This window comes from Anomaloglossus baeobatrachus, chromosome 4 (genome assembly GCF_048569485.1).
Source record: "Anomaloglossus baeobatrachus isolate aAnoBae1 chromosome 4, aAnoBae1.hap1, whole genome shotgun sequence".
NCBI lineage: Eukaryota > Metazoa > Chordata > Amphibia > Anura > Aromobatidae > Anomaloglossus > Anomaloglossus baeobatrachus.
The window spans coordinates 161,906,906-161,934,555 of NC_134356.1; the positions used below are offsets into that span (position 1 = coordinate 161,906,906).

General features: G+C 45.3%; 1 protein-coding gene across 2 annotated transcripts in view; it reads right to left on the reverse strand.

Annotated features, from left to right (window-relative positions):
• Positions 1-27,650, reverse strand: part of LOC142303305 (RUN and FYVE domain-containing protein 1-like) — a 341,419-nt gene that overhangs the window by 274,957 nt on the left and 38,812 nt on the right. For both annotated transcript variants that reach the window (XM_075344572.1, XM_075344571.1), the window contains exon 6: positions 24,100-24,161. In XM_075344572.1, coding sequence (XP_075200687.1) covers positions 24,100-24,161 — 62 coding nt within the window. The remainder of the gene's footprint in view (positions 1-24,099; positions 24,162-27,650) is intronic.

The following is a 27,650-nucleotide window of genomic DNA, read 5'->3' on the forward strand; positions in this document are numbered from 1 at the left end:
CCAGAGAGAGCGGCGATGGATGAGTATATTATCAAATCACAGTATACGACATCAAATACACACATTCCATCCATAATAAAGTTATCAGGAGGCATCTTTAATTCTCTCTATGGTGCGGCTATTTTTATTATATTTCCTCTGCTTCTCTTCTGTACCTACCTGTGGTATAGAGCGCTGCTTAAAAGGATCCTGCCAGCGTATACATGTCACCTGTGTGTTTCTCAATCTCCACAACGTTTTAGGGCCACACATACCTGGCTATGATCATAAAGCCACTGCCTGGTACACGCTGCCCATGGCTCTGAAATAATACATGTACTGTAAAGTAATTGTCTGGCAAAATAATCTAATGGGGATTAAGTTTTGTAAAAATAAAAAATTAAAAATCACACCTGCTGTCACCCTCAGGATCCAGTGCAGGCCGTCCTGTGGTCTGTGCCAGCATTAATTAGGTTACTTTTCTACCAGACAAAGCAGTCAGGGGGACGTTTAACTGCAGGCATCACAAGCTGCAGCGGTCCAGTATCCTAAAGAACGGTGACATAATTAATGCTGACAGACCACAGGACGGCCTGTGCTGGATCCAGCAAGGTGACAGCAGGTGAACGCAATGTATTTTATTTTTACATAGTCTGGCCTCCAGGTAATGACCTTTTATCTGGACAATCCCTTTAATAAGGTATAAATCTTCATCATTCTTGCCCCTGATTAGTTGATGGGTGATCTTGAACTGTAAACTTTGGGTATCGTACCGACCACATAGTGATTGTGTACACGATCCCAAACATGAGCTTTCCTGGGAAGCTCGTGTTATTAGGCTTTGTGCCCACAGGGAAAGTGTCCTGCGGTTATATCCGCAGGACATTCCGCAGGAGTTCCCAGAAATCCGCAGCACAGCTTTGTCCGTTTCCATGCTGCGGATGTACAGCAGAATGTCCTGCGGATATGGTGCGGGCATTCTGCATTGAGGATACAGTACCATGGCTTCGGCACTGCATCCTTAATGCACAAGTGCTGAGTGATCGGGGGAGTTCATACTTACCTCCATCACGCAGCACTTCACTTTCCGGCGTCTGCACTATGCAGGAGAAGGTGGGCAGGCCTGAACTAGCTCCGGTTGTCACATGACCGGAGCTCGTGCAGGCCCCGCCCATCTCCTTTCTGCTCCTGGATCCACCGCGCTTCTGTGTACCGGGGGAAAGTGATCGGGTGTCTGCTATCAAGGCAGGTAAGTATGGGACCAAGGCAGATTTCCGCAGGTAAATCCGCAGAAAGAATTGACATGCAATTATGTGCAGCTGCAGGATATCCGCAGGATTTTCCGCAGCCGCACATTCCGCAACGTGGACACAGACACTCCCCATGTCCTATAGGATAACATGGGGAGTGTCTGTACATGCTGAAACCTGAGGAGTTATCTGGAAAATCCAGATAATTCCGCAGGTTTTCCGCGGCAAAATCCGCAGAAGCAAGCTCCCGTGGGCACATGACCCATTACAGTTCGGGTCCAAATCATGTTCAGGGGTTGTAAAAAAAAAAAAAAAAGGCACATTATTAAAAGACATGATCATACTACTTACAGGTCCCGCGATGAGTTCTGCAGACTGTCTCCCGGCCGCTTCTGCTTCCGATCATTGCTGTGCACCCCCGGTAAGCACCACTGCCTACAGGACCTTCCATGACGTCATAGCTGTGTGACCAGTCTGGTGTGAATGTTGGACAAACATTGGTTTACAGACTGGTCACATGGCTATGACGTCATCGAAGGTCCTGGTAACTGAACTTTTACTGTGCGAATGGCGCATCACATCACGGCGCATAATCTCCTGACAGGAGCGGGTCAGCAGCATGTATTTCCATGAAGCTGAGGCGCTCGTGTCCAGAGAGTGTCAGTCCGTGCGGGGTAATGCAATGCGAGACGCAAGTGCAATCCTCCCCTCACTGTCAAGCCTCCTTCCCGCTCTATACAGAGCGATGTAGCAGAGCTGACATGGCTCTCTCTGCTTCTCACTCTGTATAGACGCTGTCTGTACAGAGTGATGAAGAGGTCATTGCTGTCCCTGTGGATTACATAGTTACATAGGTTGAAAAAAGACCTAGGTCCATCTAGTTCAACCTTACGTCGGACTAAGATTTTTTTTTTATAATAAAGATGGAGTCTCTAAATGTTTGTTTTATTTCTAATAATAAAAAATTTCTATGTGTTTTGTTTTTTTGTACTGTTTCCTAGAAAGTCTAATTTGGCGTGACACCATGAATTTCGGGCTTAGTACTATCTGAGAATACAAAGCCGGTATTAACCCCTTTATTACCCAGCGTGCCACTGCCACCAGGGCCACTGGACGAGCCGGGTAAAGCACCTGAAAATGGCACTAAGAAGGCACCATTTCCAAGGGCGGCTGCGGGCTGCCGAGAATCTCAGCCCCCAGCTGCCTAGATTTACCAGACTGACTATCAAATACGGCGGTGCCGCATGCATTTTTGTTTTATTATTTTTTTAAATAAGAGAAAAAATTTTTTTATTAGAAGTAAAACAAAAAAAAATTTAGAGACTCCATCTTCATTATAAAAAAAAAAATCCTTAGTCCGACGTAGTCCACAGGGAGAGCCATGTTAACTCTTCATCACTCTGTAAAGACAAGCGGCGCTACAGAGAGAGAAGCAGAGAGCGTTGTCAGCACTTCTACATCCCTCTGTACAGAGCGAGAAGCAGGCTGACAGTGAGGGGATGATTCCACTTGCATGTCGCATCGGTATCAGCCGGTACGGCCTGACGCTCTCCGGACAGGAATGGTCAGCCGCATGGAAATACATGCATCCGACTGCTCCTGTCAGGAGAGTGTGCGGCAGTACCAGGTGATGCCGATGCGACACAGTGACAGTCAAAGTTCAGTTAACAGGACTGGTCACATGGCTATGACGTCATGGAAGGTCCTGTAGGCAGAGGTGCTTACCGGGGGTGCACAGCAATGATCGGAAGCAGAAGCGGCCGGGAGACAGAGTCTGCAGAACTCATCGCGGGACCTGTAAGTAGTATGATCATGTCTTTTAATAATGTGCCTTTTTTTTTTTTTTTTTTTTTTTTTACAACCCCTGAACATGATTTGGACCCGAACTGTAATAGGTCATGTGCCCGCGGGAGCTTGCTTCTGCGGATTTTGCCGCGGAAAACCTGCGGAATTATCTGGATTTTAGCAGAATAATGATCGGACACGGAAGCGAAGAGGCCGGGAGACAGAGTCTGTAGGAAGCGTCGTGGCACCTTTAAGTATAATGACAATGTTTATTTATTAACTATATTCTTTATTTTACAGTCCCCGCCCCATCCCATAACTGTAAAGCCTGAGTTCGGTGATTGGACGCAAGTTTGCTTTCTCGATCCCGATCTTTACAAAATGATCAGGCGAGGCTCCCAATCCCGAACATCAGGGGGGTGGAATCACCCATCACTACACCTGACAGCACTAGTGTTCCATTGCCTGATAATTCTGTTTACAATAGCTGCAGATATCACAGCCCAGGTGCCTCATGTGACCGCTGCAGACAATCACAGTCTTCAGACTCAAGCTGTATACCACTGACAAGCTGCAAAACACACAGGGTATCTAGGTTGTGCCATCTCCAGCCAGTGTAAATAGAAGTATTAGAGACATCACTGAAGCTGCAGCAACATAGCAGGGAGGCAGGACTGTTCTGTGTTATATTCAGATGCTAAATATGGAGCGTATTTATTGTTTAGGTTTAGTAGTTGTGTCCTAAACTAGTAATAAACAGTACAATCTATAGGTTTACATCATTTTGTTGTGTTATGAAGGGGGGGCCCAAAAACATTTCTTGCACAGGGGCCCCCTGCAGTCTGTGTCCACCCCTGAGGTGACATATACACCGCAATCTGAGATTAATATCTTAAGGTTACATACCAGCAATAAAACATACAAGAATGGATAACTTGCACAAGAAATGGATATACACAGGAGAAGAAAAGTTTACAAAAAAGTAATAGAAGTACAAATGTCTTGCCGAAGCCAAGTGGTAATGTGTACGCATATAGAAAAGTTAAACATTTGCATTTGTGGGGTTTTTGCAATGGTATGTGCTCACGTTGAATATTTGGTTGCAGAAATTTCTTCATCTCTTGGCAGGAAAAACGCAGCGCAAAAGGTGCAGGCAAAAATGCTGAAAGAACTGACATGCTGCACATCATTTTCCGCACCAACGCTGTGAGGAAAAATAAGGCCTTGTGCGCACTAGGCGTTTTTGCTGCGTTTTTAGCGGCGTTTTTTACCGCGTTTCTGTGCTGAAAACGCAGTGACATTGCTTCCCCAGCAATGTCTATAGGTTTTCATAAGTGCTGTCCGCACACAGCGTTTTTTCGTAGCTGCGTTTTTGTGGTGACCACAAAAATGCAGCATGTCAATTATTTCTGCGTTTTTCACCCATTGAGTTCAATGAGATGTTCAACAACGCAATGAAAAACGCATATAGCCGTGTTTCTGTGACTAAAAACGCAGCTATAAAACGCAAGGGGTGGGTACTACAGTGACGTGTACAGGAAGAGGATTCCTTCTGTTGGTAAACACAGAAGCATGAATCCTCCCGGTACCGTCACCGCTGCGTCCACAACCCCCCCGGTGCCATGTCAGCTCCGTTCGGCGCCATGTCTGGGCGGGAGGTGGAGGCAGCGGCGAAAACAAAAGTGAACAGTAGAAGAAAAAAAAATGCCATACTCACCTGTCTGCAGGGTCCCGGTGTCATGCCCGCTCCCAGCTCCTGTCTCGGTACCGCCGCTCTGGCTGTGTGCAGTCTCCCCGGGGCATGTACGAAGCTTGCAGGACCTGGCGGTGGATCACCTGATGCAGTCACCTGACGCATCAGCTGATCGTAATTCTCGCGGTGTCCCCGGCTTTTTCGTGCCCGGCCGGCTATCAGCTGATCCTGCCGTCAGGGGACTTCATCAGCTGATTACCGGCAGCTCCTGCAGCGATGGGACAGGATCAGACTCCTGTCCAATCGATCGCTCCAGGAGCTGCCGGTAATCAGCACATAAGTGAGTATGTATTTATTTATTTATTTATTTTTTTCTACTGATGCATCAGCTGATTGTATAAAAGCCGATTATACAATCAGCTGCTGTGTCATGTGATTTACGTAGTTTAACCTGACACATCATCTGATCGCTTTACCTTCCAGCAAACCGATCAGATGATATTGGATCCGGATTGGACGGCGCGGGACCCTAACCCAGGATTACTGCGGAGGGGGGGGGGGTTCTTTATTTCATTAAAGATGGAGTCACTAATTGTGTTGTGTTTTATTTCTAATAAAAATATTTTTCTGTGTTGTGTTTTTTTTTTTTTTTTTTATCATTACTAGAAATTCATAGTGGCCATGTCTAATATTGGCGTGACACCATGAATTTCGGGCTTAGGGCCAGCTGATAATATACAGCTAGCCCTAACTCCATTATTACCCAGCTAGCCACCCGGCAACAGGGCAGCTGGAAGAGTTGGATACAGCGCCAGAAGATGGCGCTTCTATGAAAGCGCCATTTTCTGGGGTGGCTGCGGACTGCAATTCGCAGCGGGGGTGCCCAGAAAGTTTGGGCACTCTGCACTGCGGATTCCAATCCCCAGCTGCCTAGTTGTACCTGGCTGGACTCAAAAATTGGGCGAAGCCCACGTAATTTTTTTTTTTAATTATTTCTTGAAATTCATGAAATTAAAAAAAAAAAAAAAAAAAAAAGGGCTTCCCTATATTTTTGATTCCCAGCCGGGTACAAATAGGCAGCTGGGGGTTGGGGGCAGCCTGTACCTGCCTGCTGTACCTGGCTAGCATACAAAAATATAGCGAAGCCCATGTCATTTTTTTTTTTCTTCTTTTTGGGCAAAAAACTGCATACAGTCCTGGATGGAGGATGCTGAGCCTTGTAGTTCTGCAGCTGCTGTCTGCTCTCCTGCATACACTAGTGAATGGGAGGATGCTGAGCCTTGTAGTTCTGCAGATGCTGTCTGCTCTCCTGCCGCTGTCTGCTCTCCTGCATACAATGAACATTTTGAAGAAGGAAATTACATCAGACCTTTTTTTTTTTCATCAACAATCTTTAATGGCATTGTGCACTGATTAAAAACGCAGTGAGCAAAAATGCAGCAAAAAACGCACCAAATTGCGGCAAAAACGCATGCGTTTTTGTCGCTTTCTTTTAGCCGCGGGTGCGTTTTTTGAGACAAAAACGCACATAAAAACGCAGCGTGAAAAAAACGCCTAGTGCGCACATACCCTTAAAGGTGCACTACACTTCAGGTATCTGACTATGCTGGAAGGATTTGTTTGCAGTTTTGTGACAAAACTACACTAAAAAGCGCATAAAAAAAAAAAATATGATTTTACACACAGCCTAAGGGCCACTCAGACTGTTCAAAACTGAATGGCTCTGTATAAAAGAAAAAAGGTTTAATACAAGCATTAAATGTGAACCGTTGTAACATCTTAAAATAAGAGGACATACAGTGGGTATGGGAAGTATTCAGACCCCTTTACATTTTTCACTCTGTTTCATTGCAGACATTTGGTAAGTTCAAGTTAATTCTTTTTTCTCATTAATATTCACTCTGCACCCCATCTTGACAGAAAAAAAAAAAAAAAAAATAGAATTTTTTGCTAATTTTTTAAACAAGAAAAACTGAAATATCACATGGTCATAAGTATTCAGACCCTTTGCTCAGACACTCATATTTAAGGCTACTTTCACACATCAGTTTTTTCCAATCAGGCACAATCCAGTTTGTGCCTGATGGAACGGATCAGTCTCAGATTGGGAAAAACTGATGTAACGGATCCGGTAAAAAAACTGATCCTTTTTTTTTTTTTTCCCTTTTTTAAGGCTAGAGAGACCCCATCATCACTGCACCGCCCATACCCCGGCACTCCCGCACATCACCGCACACACCCCGGCACTCCCGGCCATACGCCGGCACTCCCGGCCATACGCCGGCACTCCCGCACATCACTGCACATACACCGGCACTCCCGCACATCATTGCACATACACTGGCACTCCCGCACATACACCAACATTACCTCAGTGACGTCACCGCTGACAGCGCGACTCCCTTAGTTGCTGCGTGGAGCTCCCGGGAGCGGCGGTGTTCTACGGCCGCTCTTGTCAGCTTCATGTAGCAGAGCTGAAATCGTCGCGGGACCTCGTCAATTACGTCGGACCAGGAGGGGTATTTGGGGATTTTAATAAAATGGTGAAAGTGTTTTTTTTGTCCTGTATTCCAAATAAAGTATTTTTTCGGGTGTATGTGTTTATTTCCTTTCACTTACAGGTTAATCATTGGGGGTGTCTCAGACGCCTGCCATGATTAACCCCTTATTACCCCGATTGCCACCGCACCAGGGCAATTCGGGATGAGCCGGGTAGAGTCCCGGGACTGTCGCATCTAATGCATGCGGCAATTCCGGGCAGCTACTGGCTGATATTGGTAGGCTGGGGGCCTCCCCATAACGTGGAGCTCCCCATCCTGAGAATACCAGCCTTCAGCTGTATGGCTTTATCTTGGCTGGTATCAAAATTGGGGGGGGGCGCACGTCTTTTTTTAATTATTTAATTTTACTGCAAGATATAGACCCGCCCACCGGCGGCTGTGATTGGTTGCAGTGAGACAGCTGTCACTCAGCGTGGGGGCGTGTCTGACTGCAACCAATCATAAGCACCGGTGGGCGGGGGAAGCAGGGAATACGAGATTGAATAATAGGCGGCCGGCATTTTCAAATCAGGAGAAGCCACCAGCAGTGTGAACGCCGTGCAGCGCCGCGCCGGTGATCGGTGAGTGGGTGAGAGTGAGTGAATGAGTCAGTGAGTCAGTGAGTGAGTCAGTGAGTGTGAGAGAGAGAGGCTGGGGCCACAAGGGTCACTAGTGTGATGCTCGCATGATACTCGGCTCGCGCTGGCAGCACAGCAGGAGACGAGTGTCATGCTAGTGTGCCTGTGTGACGCCCTGGCACAGCCAGGTTGTCACAGAAAGAGTTAATCCTCCTTGGTAATCTGATCCCACACCGGTGCAGCAAGACAAAACACACTCCCCAGTGTAAGGAAAAAGGAGAGCAGAGGGGAGGGGCTGGAGCAGAGTGTTGGAGAAGCAGACAGAAGTGGAGCCTGGAGCTGTAGCTCCCAGGCTGAAAGAAAAGAGTGCTCCGAAAGGGCCGGGACAGGCCGTAGTGAGGAAGGGGCCAGAACAGGTAGCCGGAGCAGGGCGGTGGCCCCTCGGTACCTGGGTACCCGGATCACTACAGGGGAGTGGATTCCCCGTTCCCGGCTGAGGAGAAAGAGGAAGAGAGTGGAGAGAAAGACACTTGGCTGCAGGGGAAGAACAACAAGGGCTGCTGCACCGTGTGTGGGACACCAACACCCCCGTACCAAAGGCTGCGGACACCGGCAATTCCTAGTTTACCAGTGACTCCGTGTGACTTTCTTGTGAGTACACCCGTGCCCTCGGGCACCGCACTGCAGCACTGCGCCCTGCTCCCTGCTTACCTTATCACCGGGCCCCGGGACTACCAACCCCCTACCCACGGAAGGGAGAAATAACATCTAGCTGCTCCATACCATCGCGCCCGGGATCCCCGTCCAAAGCAGCGGTGGTGTTCCAACTTCACCACAACCGTGGGTGGCGTCACGGACAATCTCCCTTACCCAAATCCCCTTTTACTGTGGAGCCTGGGATCACAGACCGGGTCACACCATCGTGATACCCACAGAAGTGACTCTGTGGCCCGGATCTGAGTACCCCCTGGTCCCCGGGCGACACACCTGCATCTGAGGTCTGACCCTGCGAGCGGACCTCAGCTGCGGGGGGCGGGCAGGCTCTCAGGAGGGGCGAGCTGGCACGGAGGAGGGGGAAGGAGGGATTTATCTCCCCCGTCCTCCGTAGCCGGCTATTGCGACTCTAGCTCTGCACGCGGGGTACACCGGTGTACCGCGAGTGCAGTGCGATTTTTCTCTCGCCCCATTCACTCGAATGGGTGCGAGAAAAAAGGGTCTCGCATTACAATCGCATCATGCTGCGATTGTTTTCCCGGTCCGATTAGGACTGAGAAAATAATCACTCGTGTGCAGACACACAGGCTAGAATTGGTCCGAGGGGAATGCTATGTTTTATCGCACTCCACTCGCATCGATTTTCTCAGAGAATCACTTCTGGGCATGCTCAGAAGTAAAAACCGAATCCGGTACATGCTTCCGGCATTTGATGCATGCCACCGGATTCGGCGTGCATAGACTTTCATTATGCAACCGGCGCTGTGCGGTTTTTTTTAGGAGACAAAAAAAGTTGCATGAAACGTTTCATGCGGCCACCGCATTCATTAATTAAGCCGCATCCGGAAAAAGCCGGATGCAATGCAAGGTCATCAGGCACAATCCGGTGACAATGCAAATCAATGGAGGTAAAAACGGATGCGGTACCGGATCCGTTTTAACCGTTTTTTTCCGGATTGTGCCTGATTGGAAAAAACTGATGTGTGAAAGTAACCTAAGTCACATGTTGTCCATTTCCTTGTGACCCTCCTAGAGATGGTTCTACTCCCTCATTGGAGTCCAGCTGTGTTTAATTTAACTGATAGGACTTGATTTGGAAAGGCACACACCTGTCTATATAAGACCTCACAGCTCACAGCGAATGTCAGACCAAATGAGAATCATGACATCAAAGGAGCTGCCTGAGGAGCTCAGAGACAATTGTGGCAAGGCACAGATCTGGCCAAGGTTACGAAATAATTTCTGCAGTACGATACTCAAGGTCCCCAAGAGCACAGTGGCCTCCATAATCCTTTAATGGAAGAAGTTTGGGACCACCAGAACTCTTTCTTGATCTAGGCGTCTAGCTAATCTGAGCAATCGTGTGAGAAGAGCCTTGGTGAGAGGTAAAGAAGAACCCCAAGATCACTGTGCCTGAGCTACAGAGATGCAGTAGGGAGATTGGGGAAAGTTGCACAAACTCAACTATCACTGCAGTCCTCCACCAGTCAGGCCTTTATAGCAGAGTGGCCAGATGGAAGCCTCTCCTCAGTGCAAGACATATAAAAGCCTGCATAAAGTTTGCAAAAAAACACAAAGGACTCCCAGACTATGAGAAATAAGATTCTCTGGTCTGATGAGACAAAGATAGAACTTTTTGGTGATAATTCTAAGCGGTATATTTAGAGAAAACCAGGTACCTCATCACAGTGAAACATGGTGGTGGCAGCATCAAGCTATGAAGGTATTTTTCAAAAATCAGGGACAGGACAACCAGTTGCAATTGAAGGAAAGATTAATGTGTCTTAAGTACAGAGATATCCTGGAAGAAAACCTCTTCCAGAGTGCTCTGGACCTCAGACTTGGCTGAAGGTTCACCTTCCAACAAGACAATGACCTAAGCACACAGCTAAAATAACAAAGGAGTGGCTTCAGAACAGCTCTGACCATTCTTGACCAGCCCAGCCAGAGCCCTGACCTAAACCCAATTGAGCATCTCTGGAGAGACCTGAAAATGGCTGTCCACCAACGTTCACCATCCAAGCTGCCTGATCTGGAGAGGATCTGCAAGGAAAAATGGCAGAGGATCCCCAAATCCAGGTGTGAAAAACTTGTTGCATCATTCCCAAGAAGACTCATGGCGGTACTAGCTCAAGAGAATGCTTTTTTATATTAGTATTGAGTAGAAGCAAACAAAATAAAAGGAATAAATATCATTACTTACAGCAAAGATGGGGCTGCAGTTATACAATGCCCAGGCCAAAAAATAATAATCTAGCAGGATACAACTAAGCTTACCTTCATTAAATATTTAAAACATCAATTTTTATTAGATAAAAGTTTAAAAATACAAAATAATCCCACACCGTGAGTGAATACACACAACTAACAAAAACAAAAATTCGGACACGATGAGGCCACAATTGGGGACCTCCTTCTATGCGGAGTTATTGTGGAAATCTCGGTACTGTCTATCTAGATTAGGGCAACAAAGTCTAAATACAACCTATATCAGTCTGTCCGCTACCTGTCAATGGAGATATACAGTTAGGTCCAGAAATATTTGGACAGTGACACAAGTTTTGTTATTTTAGCTGTTTACAAAAACATGTTCAGAAATACAATTATATATATATATATATATATATATATATATATATATATATATATATATATATATATATATATATATATATATATATATATATATATATATATAATATGGGCTGAAAGTGCACACTCCCAGCTGCAATATGAGAGTTTTCACATCCAAATCGGAGAAAGGGTTTAGGAATCATAGCTCTGTAATGCATAGCCTCCTCTTTTTCAAGGGACCAAAAGTAATTGGACAAGGGACTCTAAGGGCTGCAATTAACTCTGAAGGCGTCTCCCTCGTTAACCTGTAATCAATGAAGTAGTTAAAAGGTCTGGGGTTGATTACAGGTGTGTGGTTTTGCATTTGGAAGCTGTTGCTGTGACCAGACAACATGCGGTCTAAGGAACTCTCAATTGAGGTGAAGCAGAACATCCTGAGGCTGAAAAAAAGAAAAAATCCATCAGAGAGATAGCAGACATGCTTGGAGTAGCAAAATCAACAGTCGGGTACATTCTGAGAAAAAAGGAATTGACTGGTGAGCTTGGGAACTCAAAAAGGCCTGGGCGTCCACGGATGACAACAGTGGTGGATGATCGCCGCATACTTTCTTTGGTGAAGAAGAACCCGTTCACAACATCAACTGAAGTCCAGAACACTCTCAGTGAAGTAGGTGTATCTGTCTCTAAGTCAACAGTAAAGAGAAGACTCCATGAAAGTAAATACAAAGGGTTCACATCTAGATGCAAACCATTCATCAATTCCAAAAATAGACAGGCCAGAGTTAAATTTGCTGAAAAACACCTCATGAAGCCAGCTCAGTTCTGGAAAAGTATTCTATGGACAGATGAGACAAAGATCAACCTGTACCAGAATGATGGGAAGAAAAAAGTTTGGAGAAGAAAGGGAACGGCACATGATCCAAGGCACACCACATCCTCTGTAAAACATGGTGGAGGCAACGTGATGGCATGGGCATGCATGGCTTTCAATGGCACTGGGTCACTTGTGTTTATTGATGACATAACAGCAGACAAGAGTAGCCGGATGAATTCTGAAGTGTACCGGGATATACTTTCAGCCCAGATTCAGCCAAATGCCGCAAAGTTGATCGGACGGCGCTTCATAGTACAGATGGACAATGACCCCAAGCATACAGCCAAAGCTACCCAGTAGTTCATGAGTGCAAAAAAGTGGAACATTCTGCAATGGCCAAGTCAATCACCAGATCTTAACCCAATTGAGCATGCATTTCACTTGCTCAAATCCAGACTTAAGACGGAAAGACCCACAAACAAGCAAGACCTGAAGGCTGCGGCTGTAAAGGCCTGGCAAAGCATTAAGAAGGAGGAAACCCAGCGTTTGGTGATGTCCATGGGTTCCAGACTTAAGGCAGTGATTGCCTCCAAAGGATTCGCAACAAAATATTGAAAATAAAAATATTTTGTTTGGGTTTGGTTTATTTGTCCAATTACTTTTGACCTCCTAAAATGTGGAGTGTTTGTAAAGAAATGTGTACAATTCCTACAATTTCTATCAGATATTTTTGTTCAAACCTTCAAATTAAACGTTACAATCTGCACTTGAATTCTGTTGTAGAGGTTTCATTTCAAATCCAATGTGGTGGCATGCAGAGCCCAACTCGCGAAAATTGTGTCACTGTCCAAATATTTCTGGACCTAACTGTAACTTACGTTACACGCACCCTAAAGTTACATAGTTACATAGTTACATAGGTTGAAAAAAGACCTAGGTCCATCTAGTTCAACCTTCCTCCACCAGTTCTACATTTAGTCACTAAGTCATTTATAATCAACAATGTTTTGTGTACTGAGGAAATCATCCAGCCCTTTTTTAAAAGCTGTAAAGTTAAAAAGGTGCCCCCATTCCACGGCGGCTAGCCCTTGGAAGCTGCCCCTAAACTCCCTCACTAGTTCAGATATAGGCAGTTTAGATATTTAAATAATTATTCAAGATTGTCACTTATCTTAAACATTCTCACGGCAGCTTTTCCACATAAATACAGTCCGCAAATGAGTCCAAAAGAAAGCTCATGAGGCCACAATGGGGGACCTCTTCATATGCGGGGTTATTGTGGAAATCTCGGTACTGTATCTAGATTAGGGCAAAAAAAGTCTAAATACACCCTAACTCAGTCTGTCCGCTACCTGTCAATGGAGATATAACTTACGTTACACGCACCCTAAAGTTAAATAGGTGCCCTCATTCCACGGCGGCTAGCCCTTGGAAGCGGTCCCTAAACTCCCTCACTAGTTCAGATATAGGCAGTTTAGATATTTAAATAATTATTCAAGATGGTCACTTATCTTAAACATTCTCACGGCAGCTTTTCCACATAAATACAGTCCGCAATGAGTCCAAAAGAAAACTCGACGCGTTTCCCCCCATTAGTATGTATTGGGGTTCATCAGGAGTTTAAAGGCACAATCGCCTGTGGAATAAATAATTCAATTAAAAATCCTGTCCCAATGTTTAAGATAAGTGACCATCTTGAATAATTATTTAAATATCTAAACTGCCTATATCTGTACTAGTGAGGGAGTTTAGGGGCAGCTTCCAAGGGCTAGCCGCCGTGGAATGGGGGCACCTTTTTAACTTTAGGGTGCGTGTAACGTAAGTTATATCTCCATTGACAGGTAGCGGACAGACTGATATAGGGTGTATTTAGACTTTGTTGCCCTAATCTAGATAGACAGTACCGAGATTTCCACAATAACTCCGCATAGAAGGAGGTCCCCAATTGTGGCCTCATCGTGTCCGAATTTTTGTTTTTGTTAGTTGTGTGTATTCACTCACGGTGTGGGATTATTTTGTATTTTTAAACTTATCTAATAAAAATTGATGTTTTAAATATTTAATGAAGGTAGGATTGCTAGTAAAAATTTGATATACTACCTCTAAAAATAATTTCTTTCTAGTTTGATTAAAAATTTTCCATATTGATGGCGGGTTTTCTATCTGAACCGATTAATACAAGTCGATGGCTAATAGATGCAGATAAAGTTTTTTCTGATAACGTTGATATGGTCTACACAGAGGGGGCTGTTAATCTTAAAACAAACATTTAATGACTTATATGGTTGTTATCGTGATAATATAAAATCTTGGTGGGAGGTACAATCCCTTGAGAATTATATTAAACAAGGGATTGTACCCAAAGGGCTGAGAATTACCATTGTCCCAGCCGCCAGATCTAGAAGCACCAATCTGCTGGAACAGTGGGAAAAAGAGTCCATAACAACCTCCATCAATTTTATGCAATTATTGTTGACTGAGGAGAGACTCACTCTAGCTAAAACTTCAACTAAATTAACGGAACGGATTGAAGCAGCCTTGAAATTTAAAACAGACCCAGATTTTGAGAAAAAAAAAAAAAAAAGAAATCCCTACAAAATTCAGTGGAAAAATTCCATAATAGCCTTAAAGAGAGAAAGCATAATAATTTCATCAGATCTCAAGGAATTCAAGGACAAAAACAGCCTATAGATTTTTGACTGAGGAAAAGAGCTGACTGACGTACCCTCGTCTAACTTAGAATCATCTGATTCGGAAAGACAAAGAGGGATATCTGGGGAAATTAGGAACATACCTCGTAATAGGAGACAGACGCCAAAGGGGGAGATGGCAGGGAGGAAGACAGGAGACATTACCATCGTCTACCATGCCATCCTCATCTGCATCTTCTTTATCTGGCACGTCGACCTCTTTTTTTAGAGGGAAAAATCTTGCCTTACGATCTCAGACCCAGAACACCCTTCACCAACTTCAACAGGGGCGGAAGGAGGTGAACAACCAGGTAATTAATTTGTCAGGTATTGAAATATCAGATTTGGATGTACAGCTATTGAAGAAAGGCTTATCATTTGTGCCAACTGAGAGGTATGATTCCTTCAGTTGGACAAAAGGACCTCACACTGTTTGGTAGAAAACTGAAATGGAAAAAGTTTTTTAAAACCACAGACGAAACAAGGTATAATTCATTGGGCATTACATCTGAGGATAGGGAAACATTTGATACCCTATTAGAATTGAACAATGAAAGTGAAAGGGAACCAGGAATGGGACCCTTTACTGGCCTTAAGAAAAAAAAGTGTGAGGATGCCACCCAGCGGCGATCTTGACAGTGTTGATATATTTGTCAAGGTAGTCTCTGAGGAACTTAAAAAGCTGTCCGGGATCAAGTCCAACACTCCTCCTAATCTAACTAGGCCAGAAATGGATATTTTGGTAACACTCTCCAACAATAAAGATCTTGTAATAAAACCCTCAGATAAAAGGGGGAAACATAGTTATCATGAGTCACGAGATCTATTTGAGGATGTGTCATTCAATTCTACGTGACTGATGGCTATGCGGTCTTGGAGAGGGACCCAACCTTGAAATTTGCAGATAAACTCTTGGAGATCCTGACGATGGGATTAAGAGAACGCGTAATCTCACAGAAGGAATTTGAATTTATGAATGAGAAGTCTCCGGTTACACCCACGTTCTATGCCCTACCAAAAATTCATAAGGGGACATCTCCCCTTAAAGGAAGACCAATTGTAGCAGGCATAAATTCGCTATCACAGAACGTGGGTGTATACCTGGATACAATTCTCAGACCCTACGTAGTATCTTTGTCCTCCTATCTACGTGACACAAGTGATCTTCTAACTCAAATGAATGGTGTTATGATTGAAAAAGGGACCATCTTTGCTTCAATAGATGTTGAAGCACTGTACAGCTCAATACCTCACAATTTGGGCCTACAAGCAATAAACTACTTCCTTGGTATGAGAGGGACACATTTTGATAACCACAATAAATTCGTTATCAAATTAATGGAATACATTTTGACCCACAAAATTTTTGTCTTCAATAGAAAATACTACCACCAGCTCAGGGGCACTGCGATGGGGTGTTCCTGTGCCCCGTCATACGCAAACTTGTTCCTGGGCTGGTGGGAAGACACTGTGGTATTTCATGAACCATGCTCAAAGTGGGCGGAGCACATAACGTATTGGGGCCGGTATATAGATGACGTCCTGGTCCTATGGACCGGGACTGTCAGCTCTTTTCATGAGTTTGTGAAACATCTGAACACCAACAGTATCGGTCTGTCCTTCACATGTGAAGTCGGTATGGACAGTTTGGCATTCTTGGACGTACTACTCACAAGAGGAGCCGAGGGACAGATTGAGACTCAGGTATATAGAAAGAGCACGGCAACAAATAGCCTCTTGCACTGGACAAGTCATCACCCCGAACCCCTTAAAAGAGGGATACCGAGGGGGCAATATTTAAGACTAAAACGTAACTGCTCAAATAATCAGATTTTTCATAAACAAGCAGAGGATCTTTGTGAAAGATTCACTAATAGAGGTTACCCCTTTGATACCTTAAAACGAGCGTACAAAAATCAATGCAGTCCAATGCAAGAGAGAAGAACTGTTGGTACCCAAAACAAAGGATGATCCAGATGGAATCACAAGGATTATCGGAACCTTTGATAATCATAATCGTGAGATCTATACGATTTTGGAGAGACACTGGGGTATTCTAAGAGCAGACCCTAACTTGAAGGATTTCATTGGAATTCGCCCCACGATTACATTTAGAAAAGGGAGATCCTTGCAAGATTGGCTAGTTCATAGCTTCTATAAAGGCACCCAGCCAGGGAGGTACCTGGTTGGATAGGAAATTTGATGGTACATTTAAGTGTGGTCACTGTAAATTTTGTAAGTGGATATCACAAGGGAAACAGACGGTTTGCTCTGCCACAGGACAAAGCTATGAGAGTCGTGATTTTGCTAACTGCGGCACGGAAGGAGTCATATATGTTGCAACCTGTACATGCCCCCTGGATTATGTCGGTAAAACAAAAAGAGCTACCTGTGGGAGAAAACCTGGGAGATGTAAGAAATAATAGAGACACCTCGGTGTCAAGGCATATTCGACAAATCCATGGAGGGGACACTAAGTCCATTGTATTCAGGGTCCTTGAGGTTGTTCCTGAACCAGAAAGGAAAGGAAATTGGAACCAGCTGCTCTTACAAAGAGAGCAGATTGATCTACAGATTTGACTGTGTACAACCAAGGGGACTGAATGAGCAGCTCACATTTGGTTGCTTTTTGTAGATGCAAGGAACTTGAGTTCAGAAATACCTTTACTGCTTATAGCATCAAATAATACCTGCCTGGCTAGGATAGTCCCGTGAAGGGACAGGCCCGAATAACGATATAGAGGTGATATATCTGTTCACCCTTTTGTCATTCATTTTTCTTGGACCGATTTCTGTCCCAGGAGATATCTTTGCCTTGATTCACGTGATGGAGATATCAGTTTATTTATGTTTGATCCTTCCTCTAAAGGATGAAATTAGAATAAAGGGGTCCCCCCTCCCCCACCCCCCCCCTTGTTAAAAAGGCCCTCTGTCTTAGATAATGCTGACTCTCGTATACTCCACTAAATTAATTATACGAGATGAGATGGATTATGGTGCGGTGCCATCTGAAATAGGACAACATATTGAAGAATGGTGATAAGTGACAGAGAAGCTCTTATAACAATTTCAATATCGGATGCTCGTCATTTAGAAAATGGCATACTTCCCAAATCTCCCCTCCCCCCTCCCCGCCCCCCCCCCCCCGCCTCTTGTCTCTCTCTAAGATAAAAATAGAAAAATAAATATATCAGGACCATATAGAGATCTCTCCCATGATCTGTTTGTACCAAGGACTATGACAAGAACAAGGGGGCATTCTTTTCGATTGGAGGAAAGAAAATTCCTACATCAGCATAGAAGAGGGTTCTTCACGGTAAGAGCAGTGAGGCTCTGGAACTCTCTTCCTGAGGAAGTGGTGATGGCCAACTCACTGAATGAATTTAAGAGAGGAATGGATGCATTTCTTGTTAGCAAGAGTATAGAAGGTTATAAATAGCATAATCTTACAGGTAGATAGAAGAGCGACCAAGATTATTAGAGGAATGGGTGGGCTGCAATACCAAGACAGGTTATTAAACTTGGGGTTAGTTAGTTAGAAAAAACAAAGGCTTAGGGGGATCTAATCACAATGTATAAATATATGAGGGGATAGTACAGAGACCTTTCCAAAGATCTCTTTACACCTAGGCCTGCGACTGGAACACGGGGGCATCCGCTACGTCTTGAGGAAAGAATGTTTAATCATAATCACAGATGAGGATTCTTTACTGTACGAGCAGTGAGACTATGGAGCTCTCTGCCGTATGATGTTGTATTGAGGGATTCACAAGTAAAATTTAAGCAGAGCCTGATCGCATTAATTGAAAAATATAATATTACCAGTTATGTATATTGGATTTTATGACAGGGTGTTGATCCAGGGAACTAGTCTGATTGCCGTATGTGGAGTCAGGAAGGAATTTTTTTTCCCCATTGGAGCTTATTTGACACATTGGGGTTTTTTTGCCTTCCTCTGGATCAACATGTTAGGCTACGGGTTGAACTAGATGGACTTAGAGTCTCCCTTCAACCTTAAAAACTATGAAACTATGAAACTATGAAAGGATCGGCCACCTAATATGCCATATATAAATTAATGTAATATGACATAATATAAATAAAAAGTAATGGAAATATCAAATCCTTTATAATAATAACACTGATAGGGATATGATGATAGTCAGATGATTAATATAGAATGCTGACCCCTGAGGCAGTGCAGTGCTTCTTTATAAAAGTAAATTGTTAATGTGAATTGCTTCGTTCTGATGATAATTATACTGTGTTGCTAGCGACCTGGAGGTAGTCAGGACAAAGTGGTCATGTGATGATTACATGATACCGCTCACTGATCTATCTCTGGAGCTAACAGTGGAGCGCATAGCGCTTCACTATAACAAAATAAAACACGATACAGGACCTAGCGATAACAGAGGAGGGTATTAGTAACCTGACTGGGCTGAATGCCCCTGAAATATCTTATGACATAATAAAGAAATTTGGAGTGCGTTACTGGGAATATGGAGGGAGGTGGGATAAAAGTGGTCATGTGATGATCAAATGACACCGCCCCCCGACTTATTTATAGTCTAATAACAGAAAGTACAACTAATGTTTTAGTGACAGCTGAGAAGGCTAATATTAATCATCTTGGACCTAACACTACCATAAAATAATTTATGATATAAGATCTCCACAACTGATGATGTAATGGGGTGGGACTGGGCGGTCACATGTTTGGTCATGGGATAGCATCTGATCGGTCCCCCCCTGGAAACTCCATAGCACTCCACTCTGATAGCATGAAATACGAATATGGACATAGCACTAGCAAAGGAGGTCGACACCACTCAGTTTAGGCTGATTACAAGTATAAAACATCTTACGACATAATGTAATCATGGTGGATGACGTAATGGGGCGGGAGCGGACAGTCACATGTCCGGTCACATGACATCCCCCGGCCGGCTTCCTCTTTGAAACCATATAGCGTTCCACTATGAGAATACAAAATATGACTATGGATATAGCACCAGCAGAGGAGGTAAATGACAGCCTGAATAGGCTGGTTATTAACGTAAAATAACTTGCGTTAGTACATCAGCATAGTGAATGACGTAAGGGGGCGGGACCGAGTGGTCACGTGTTTGATCATGTGATACCACCCGGTCGGCGTTCTGTTTGAGACTCTGGTGGAACGGGGTGCTCTGGCATATAAACAAACCAGGTATCCATGGAGAGTGGGCGGTTCGGACTCAGGTGGGTTACATCTTGCCATTAGGGAATGTATTTAAGAGCTTTAGGTCATGATGTGACTTGGTCTGCCACAAGCACCGTCTTTGAGGGACACTTGCTACCACATGTGCAGCTGAACATCAGAACGGTACGTAATAAGATATGGGGAACCTCCATCTGTGCAGAGGTATCTTTTTGGGACAGGATTTTTAATTGAATTTATTCCACAGGCGATTGTGCCTTTAAACTCCTGATGAACCCCAATACATACTAATGGGGGGAAACGCGTCGAGTTTTCTTTTGGACTCATTGCGGACTGTATTTATGTGGAAAAGCTGCCGTGAGAATGTTTAAGATAAGTGACCATCTTGAATAATTATTTAAATATCTAAACTGCCTATATCTGAACTAGTGAGGGAGTTTAGGGGCAGCTTCCAAGGGCTAGCCGCCGTGGAATGGGGGCACCTTTTTAACTTTACAGCTTTTAAAAAAGGGCTGGATGATTTCCTCAGTACACAAAACATTGTTGATTATAAATGACTTCGTGACTAATAAAACTGGTGGAGGAAGGTTGAACTAGATGGACCTAGGTCTTTTTTCAACCTAAGTAACTATGTAACTATGTAACTTTAGGGTGCGTGTAACGCAAGTTATATCTCCATTGACAGGTAGCGGACAGACTGATATAGGGTGTATTTAGACTTTGTTGCCCTAATCTAGATAGACAGTACCGAGATTTCCACAATAACTCCGCATAAAAGGAGGTCCCCAATTGTGGCCTCATCGTGTCCGAATTTTTGTTTTTGTTAGTTGTGTGTATTCACGCACGGTGTGGGATTATTTTGTATTTTTAAACTTATCTAATAAAAATTGATGTTTTAAATATTTAATGAAGGTAGGATTGCTAGTAAAAATTTGATATACTACCTCTAAAAATAATTTCTTTCTAGTTTGAGGATACAACTAAGCCCCCACTAAGTGGAAGCATCACACACGCGCTTCCAAAAAAAATGAAGGGGGCGATTGCTGGATGGTAAAACTGCACAATGATTGCTTGCATAGACCGCTGTTCACACATGCAGAGGCACAGTCACAAGCCCGCAGCCTATTAGGTGACGCGCATACTATTAGATCAGGCGGGCTGCCAAGTCGTACTCCATCTGTGCGCAATACAGGAACTCTAATATGCAAGATCTGAAAGAAAGGGGCCTGGCTGTATCCTGTAAAAAAATATGAAGTTTTTAGTTGGTATTATGGCCATAAAACGGCCTACAACCCTCATCACAGGAACCTCATGCTTGTAGATCCCTACACTATAATATAAAAAAAAAAAAAAAAAAAAAAAAAAAGAATAAATATTACTTACAGCAAAGATGGGGCTGCAGTTGTGCAATGCCCAGGCCAAAAACTACTACTCCAGCAGGATACAGCCAAACCTCCACTAGGTGGAGGCATCTCAGGTGCAGGAGGAGCAAATCTCACACACTTCCAAAAAAAAAAAAAAAAAAAAAAAAATGGAGGGGGCGAATACTGGATGGTAAAACTGCACACTGATGGCTTGCATAGAGCGCTGTTCACACATGCAGATGCACAGTCACAAGCACTCAATACTAAGCAAAGGGTCTGATATTTCAGTTTCTTTTTTATAAAATTTGCAAAAATTTCTACATTTGCTTTTTTCTGTCAAGAGTGTACATTAATGAGAAGAGAAAAAAAAAAAAAAAAAAACTTTTGAATTTACCAAATGTCTGCAATGAAACAAAGAATGAAAACTTTAAAAAGGGGTCTGAATACTTTCCGTACCCATTGTATGAAAAATTATGGTGACAGACATGGGAAATTTATTTTATGAATCAGTTATTTTGTGTGGTTTGACTATCTGATTTAAGGATATAAGGACACAGTTTGAAGAGTACTAATTTTATGAAAAGTCATTAAAACCATAAAATATATAAATTTAAAAGGGGTTATCCGGCTTCTTTGACTTTTTTTGTTATTTCCCTATTGGGCTACATTGGGGCAGGTAAGTAGATAGAGACCACTTACCTGCCCTGCTGTCAGCCCCTCTCCCCCGGCTCAGAGCGATCATGTGACCGCTCCTGCCGCGATTTTGCTGCTTCCGGTCATTTCATGTCAACATGGGCAGGGCCATGTTGACATGCAAATGTTGAAACAGCATGTCGCCTCCCTGCTGGGTGTCTACAGTGTGATGAGCCCCGCCCCCTTCCCTGCACCCTCCCACACATTCCCCCGCACCTCTTTTACTCTCCAGTAACCTCCCCCTGCACTGCTGTGGGGTCCGTGACCTGGGGGAGGGGCCTGGCGGCAGCTGCCGTGGTGTCAGCTCCAGCACCGGGCCCCTGCTCAGGATCACACATTCAAATGTACCGGCATCAGAGATCACAGATCACAGATGCCGGTACATTTGAAAGTGCTGATGAGAAGCAGCGCAGCGCTGCTTCTCATCACTGTCCTTCCCGCTGTCTGTGCTCTCTTCAGCACAGCGGTGACGTCACTACTGTGTTGATATGGCCAGAGCACAAACAGCGCGCGAACGTGCAGGAGCGGCTGGGACCGAGGAAGGGTGAGTATGTATTCCACATGTGTTCCCGATGGGGGATGGGGATGGGGGGGGGGGTTGCAGAGCCATAGGTGTGCGTGTGCAGAGCCATAGGTGTGCGTGTGCAGAGCCATAGGTGTGCGTGTGCAGAGCCATAGGTGTGCGTGTGCAGAGCCATAGGTGTGCGTGTGCAGAGCCATAGGTGTGCGTGTGCAGAGCCATAGGTGTGCGGTGCAGAGCCATAGGTGTGCGGTGCAGAGCCATAGGTGTGCGGTGCAGAGCCATAGGTGTGCGGTGCAGAGCCATAGGTGTGCGGTGCAGAGCCATAGGTGTGCGGTGCAGAGCCATAGGTGTGCGGTGCAGAGCCATAGGTGTGCGTGTGCAGAGCCATAGGTGTGCGTGTGCAGAGCCATATGTGTGCGGTGCAGAGCCATATGTGTGCGGTGCAGAGCCATATGTGTGCGGTGCAGAGCCATATGTGTGCGGTGCAGAGCCATATGTGTGCGGTGCAGAGCCATATGTGTGCGGTGCAGAGCCATATGTGTGCGGTGCAGAGCCATATGTGTGCGGTGCAGAGCCATATGTGTGCGGTGCAGAGCCATATGTGTGCGGTGCAGAGCCATATGTGTGCGGTGCAGAGCCATATGTGTGCGGTGCAGAGCCATATGTGTGCGGTGCAGAGCCATATGTGTGCGGTGCAGAGCCATATGTGTGCGGTGCAGAGCCATATGTGTGCGGTGCAGAGCCATATGTGTGCGTGTGCGGTGCAGAGCCCGATGTGGGGCTGTTATTTGCAATGCTGTAGTGATACCAGGTCAGGTGCTGGGGAAGAATACTGACAGGGAATGTGTGTGCAGGGGGCGGGCAGGGGGCGAGGCTGGACACTGAGGCTGGGCAGGGGGCGAGGCTGGACACTGAGGCTGGGTGGTGACAGCTCTGACTGAGGTTCAGCACAGGAAGTGGTCATGTTTGCTGGAGCTGAATGTTAACAAGAGCTGCAGAGAATAAATGGATAATTCAAGAGGAACAAAAGTTAGAAAACAAAAAATAATGTAGGTGTGATTTATATGACAATACAGCACAGAAACTCAAAAATTTTTGTTAAGCTAATGTCGGACAACTCCTTTAAGTATATCACTAACAAAGTATAAGGTGTCATGAAAAATCAAACTCAGAATCACTGGGATGTTGAAGTATTAAGACCCCTTTCACACATTCGCTTTTTGCCATCAGTCACAATCCGTTGAATGTAACAGAAAAAAAAAAAAAAAAAAAAAAAAGTAAAAAAAAAAACGGATCCAGCGCTTGACCCGTTTTCTCATTGACTCATTAGCGACGGATTGAATCCAGTTACATCCGTCGTACTACGAATCCGTCGAATAATGTGTGTCGTTGGACGGAGACGACGTCCACAAAAACGTTTTTTTGCATGCGTCGAAAAAACAGACAGCGACGGATCGCATCACTTTTACCACAATCGTCGCATTAGTCACAAAACGGATTGTGACTGATGGGGGGGAAAAAAAAAAAAAAAATAATAATGATGTGTGAAATGGGCCTTACACACAAAGTGACATTTCAGATTCGAAGAATGGGGCTTGGTCATTAGTTCAAAATTAGCTCCATTAAGGGGTTAAACATTTTTTACACAACATTAAAAAAACATGTTTAGTCATGAAAAAGAAAAATCAATTGTAATACATACTTTTTTTCACTATCATTTAGCTGTACATCCTTGAGACAGAAAGAAAAGTCAATGATGCCCACCTAAAACAGCAAAAGGAAAAGAAAAAAAAATGAAAAGTAAAAAAAAAAAAAAAGTAAAAAACAAAAAGTACAGAAATTAAAAAAAAAAAAAACAAAAACGCAAATGTATACACAAAGTAAAAGTCAAAAAGAAAACCCACTTTAAAATATAGCAATAAAAAATCCAGGTTTAAAACAGAGATTTACTAAGGAAAAAGCAGTAGAAAATTGAAATACAAAGTATTCCCCACACACTATGGCCCGACTCATAACGAGTGGCATTGTGCATACCAATCTTCATGAACGGGGTCACTACAGTAAGGTGTGCCTAATCCAAAAAAAGGCACATGCCACCTGATGAATTAGGTGCATCTTATAAGTAACGTGCTCCTCCAGCACAAATGTCTTCCAGTAAGGGACAGGACTAGATTTCTGCTGGAGGTTACACCAAAATGCGTACTTTTACATGAATTTGATGCCTTGGCTCAGCCACACATCATGCCCATGTTGTGCTCATTTTCGATAAGGTGGCTACAACTGGTGTGTAAACGCCAAAAGTGTAAAAAAAAATAAAAAATGCTCAACTTCTGTGGCCCCACAAAAAAAAATGTGCAACTTTTTGGCGTTTTATTTTACAGTAGAATACGAGTGTAAACATCTGAATGAATCGGACACCTCCTAAATGTTATTCAATGGTTTGAAGAAACAGGGCACAGTTACATGGAGTTATAAGATCAAGCATTTTATTTTAGAAGGAAATTTATAAAGTGTGTGCCTTCAAGTTTACCAGCCAGTATAAGATAGCAGAAATTGTAAAATATGCCTAGCAAGTATGTGCACCAATCCTGCCAACTCATCTTAAGATAATATTCATCTTCCAAGTCCAAATAACAAAATGTATTAAGATGGCCAATTACCATATTTTTCGCTTTATAAGACGCACTTTTCCTCCCAAAAATTTGGGAGGAAAATGGGGGGGGGTGCGTCTTATAAAGCGGTACCTGGGGGGGTGGGGTCTTGTCTGAGGCGATCGGGTACCTGTGGCTGCATGCAAGCGGCCGGGTACCTGTGCTTGCGTGCGGTGGCAGCCGGGTACCCGTGGCTGTGTGCGGGCGGCAGCCGGGTGCTATGTGCGGTCGGCAGCCGGGTGCCCGTGCGGGCGGCACCCGGCTGCCGCCATCACACAGGCACCCGGCTGCCGCCATCACACAGGCAGCCGGGTGCCGCCATCACACAGCCACGGGTACCCGGCTGCCGCCCGCACACAGCCACGGGTACCCGGCTGCCACTGCACGGAAGCACAGGTACCCGGCGGCTTGCACGCAGGGTGGGAGGGCAGCCTGCTGGCTGCCACTCTGTGCGTGCGGGGCGGGCGGCTGTGCAACAAGTTACCAGGTGTCCGCGGTCCCACTTTCAAATGATGGCGCCGGTGGAGCTCTTGGATGAGAGCTCCATCTGCGCACGCGCTGCTCCAGGAGCTAGCGCGTGCGCAGATGGAGCCCTTGGATGAGAGCTCCATCTGCGCATGCGTCGCTCCAGGCGCCAATACTTGAACGGGACCGGACACATTGGGAAAACACCGCATCCGTCTGCTCCACCACTGAGCAGTCCCCGCCACCGCCCCCACCACTGAGCAGTCCCCGCCACTGCCACCACTGAGCAGTCCCCGCCACTGCCACCACTGAGCAGTCCCCGCCACTGCCACCACTGAGCAGTCCCCGCCACTGCCACCACTGAGCAGTCCCCGCCACTGCCACCACTGAGCAGTCCCCGCCACTGCCACCACTGAGCAGTCCCCGCCACTGCCACCACTGAGCAGTCCCCGCCACTGCCACCACTGAGCAGTCCCCGCCACTGCCACCACTGAGCAGTCCCCGCCACTGCCACCACTGAGCAGTCCCCGCCACTGCCACCACTGAGCAGTCCCCGCCACTGCCACCACTGAGCAGTCCCCGCCACTGCCACCACTGAGCAGTCGCCGCCGCTCCCACCACTGAGCAGTCCCCGCCGCCGCTCCCACCACTGAGCAGTCCCCGCCGCCGCTCCCACCACTGAGCAGTCCCCGCCGCCGCTCCCACCACTGAGCAGTCCCCGCCGCCGCTCCCACCACTGAGCAGTCCCCGCCGCCGCTCCCACCACTGAGCAGTCCCCGCCGCCGCTCCCACCACTGAGCAGTCCCCGCCGCCGCTCCCACCACTGAACCGGGACCGCGGACACTCACTGCACCGGCCTGCTGCACGGCTCACCCGCCGCCGCTGCTGCCGCCACCACGGACCCCACGGCTCCTGCCGCTATGGATGCCACCGCGCCTGCAACCACGGCACCTGCAACCACGGACCCCGCTGACACTGACCTGCCGCGCCTGCCAGCACAACCTGTGCCTCCTGTGACCCCGCTTCACCACCACTGCTGCCCCCCTCCGGTAAGAGAACACCGGAGTATAAGACAGACCCCATTTTTCTTTTTTTTTTTACCTTTTTTTTATGTCTAAATTTGGGGTGCGTCTTATAATCCGGTGCGTCTTATAAAGCGAAAAATACGGTATTTATAGGAATAATAATATTAATACTAAAGTTAATAAAGTATTGCTGGCAACGTGGCAAAACCATAAACTTATCCGTTTGCAATTCTAATACTAGGCGGCCATACCCTCTCCATGAATTGATAGGTTTACAAGTGGTTGTTTCAGCAGTATTTTGCACCTGTGTTGCCTCCATACCAGGGCCGTGGAGTCGGAAACGGTGTTCATTTTGGTGGAGTCTGAGTCGGTATAAAATGGACCGACTCCTAAAACATATAATAAATTGAGTACAGCGGTTCAATCCAGTATGTGATGAATATTATTTCATAAGAATTTGGGAACGTTATGAAATGTCCTATAAATGTCTGTTCTATTCCTGATGAAAGAATCTAGGCTTTTAGTTGAGATGAATCTGTGCTGCACTTCAGCTACATGATATAAGTAGTTAAGCTGCTCCTCTGCAGATAAGGGTAAAAACAGACACAAAGAATGCCTGCAGTCATCTCAGAACTGCTAGAGACTCTAGAGTGAACAGGAAAGTAGGATTAAGGTAAGTGCTTCTTAAAGCAAGTCTAAACTTTCAATAAACAGTAAAATGATCCTTTAGAATTAGATGAACCTGTTGAAGCCGCTTCAAGTCTCTTGCCTATTTATCACATGCGCTGCAGCTGGCAATAAGAGATACTTTGCAAAATTTACATGCTGGAATGCTGACAGGCATAGTGAGAAAATTGGTTATTGCTGTCAGAACCCCCAAGATTGAGTCCATCTTGAAGAGACGTACTGGAAAAGGGTCAATTGTCCATCAAGCCACTCGGTTGATCAACACTAATGATTGAGCGATTGCTTAAGCCGAAACCCTTTCTTGCAGAAATGGCCAACCCTCAGGTAACACTAAATGAAGGTCAATGAACTGAAGGAACTGCTTTATCACCCATTTACAGTGACTAAAAAATTACAAGCTAAGGATTTAACTCCCAGCATTTTCA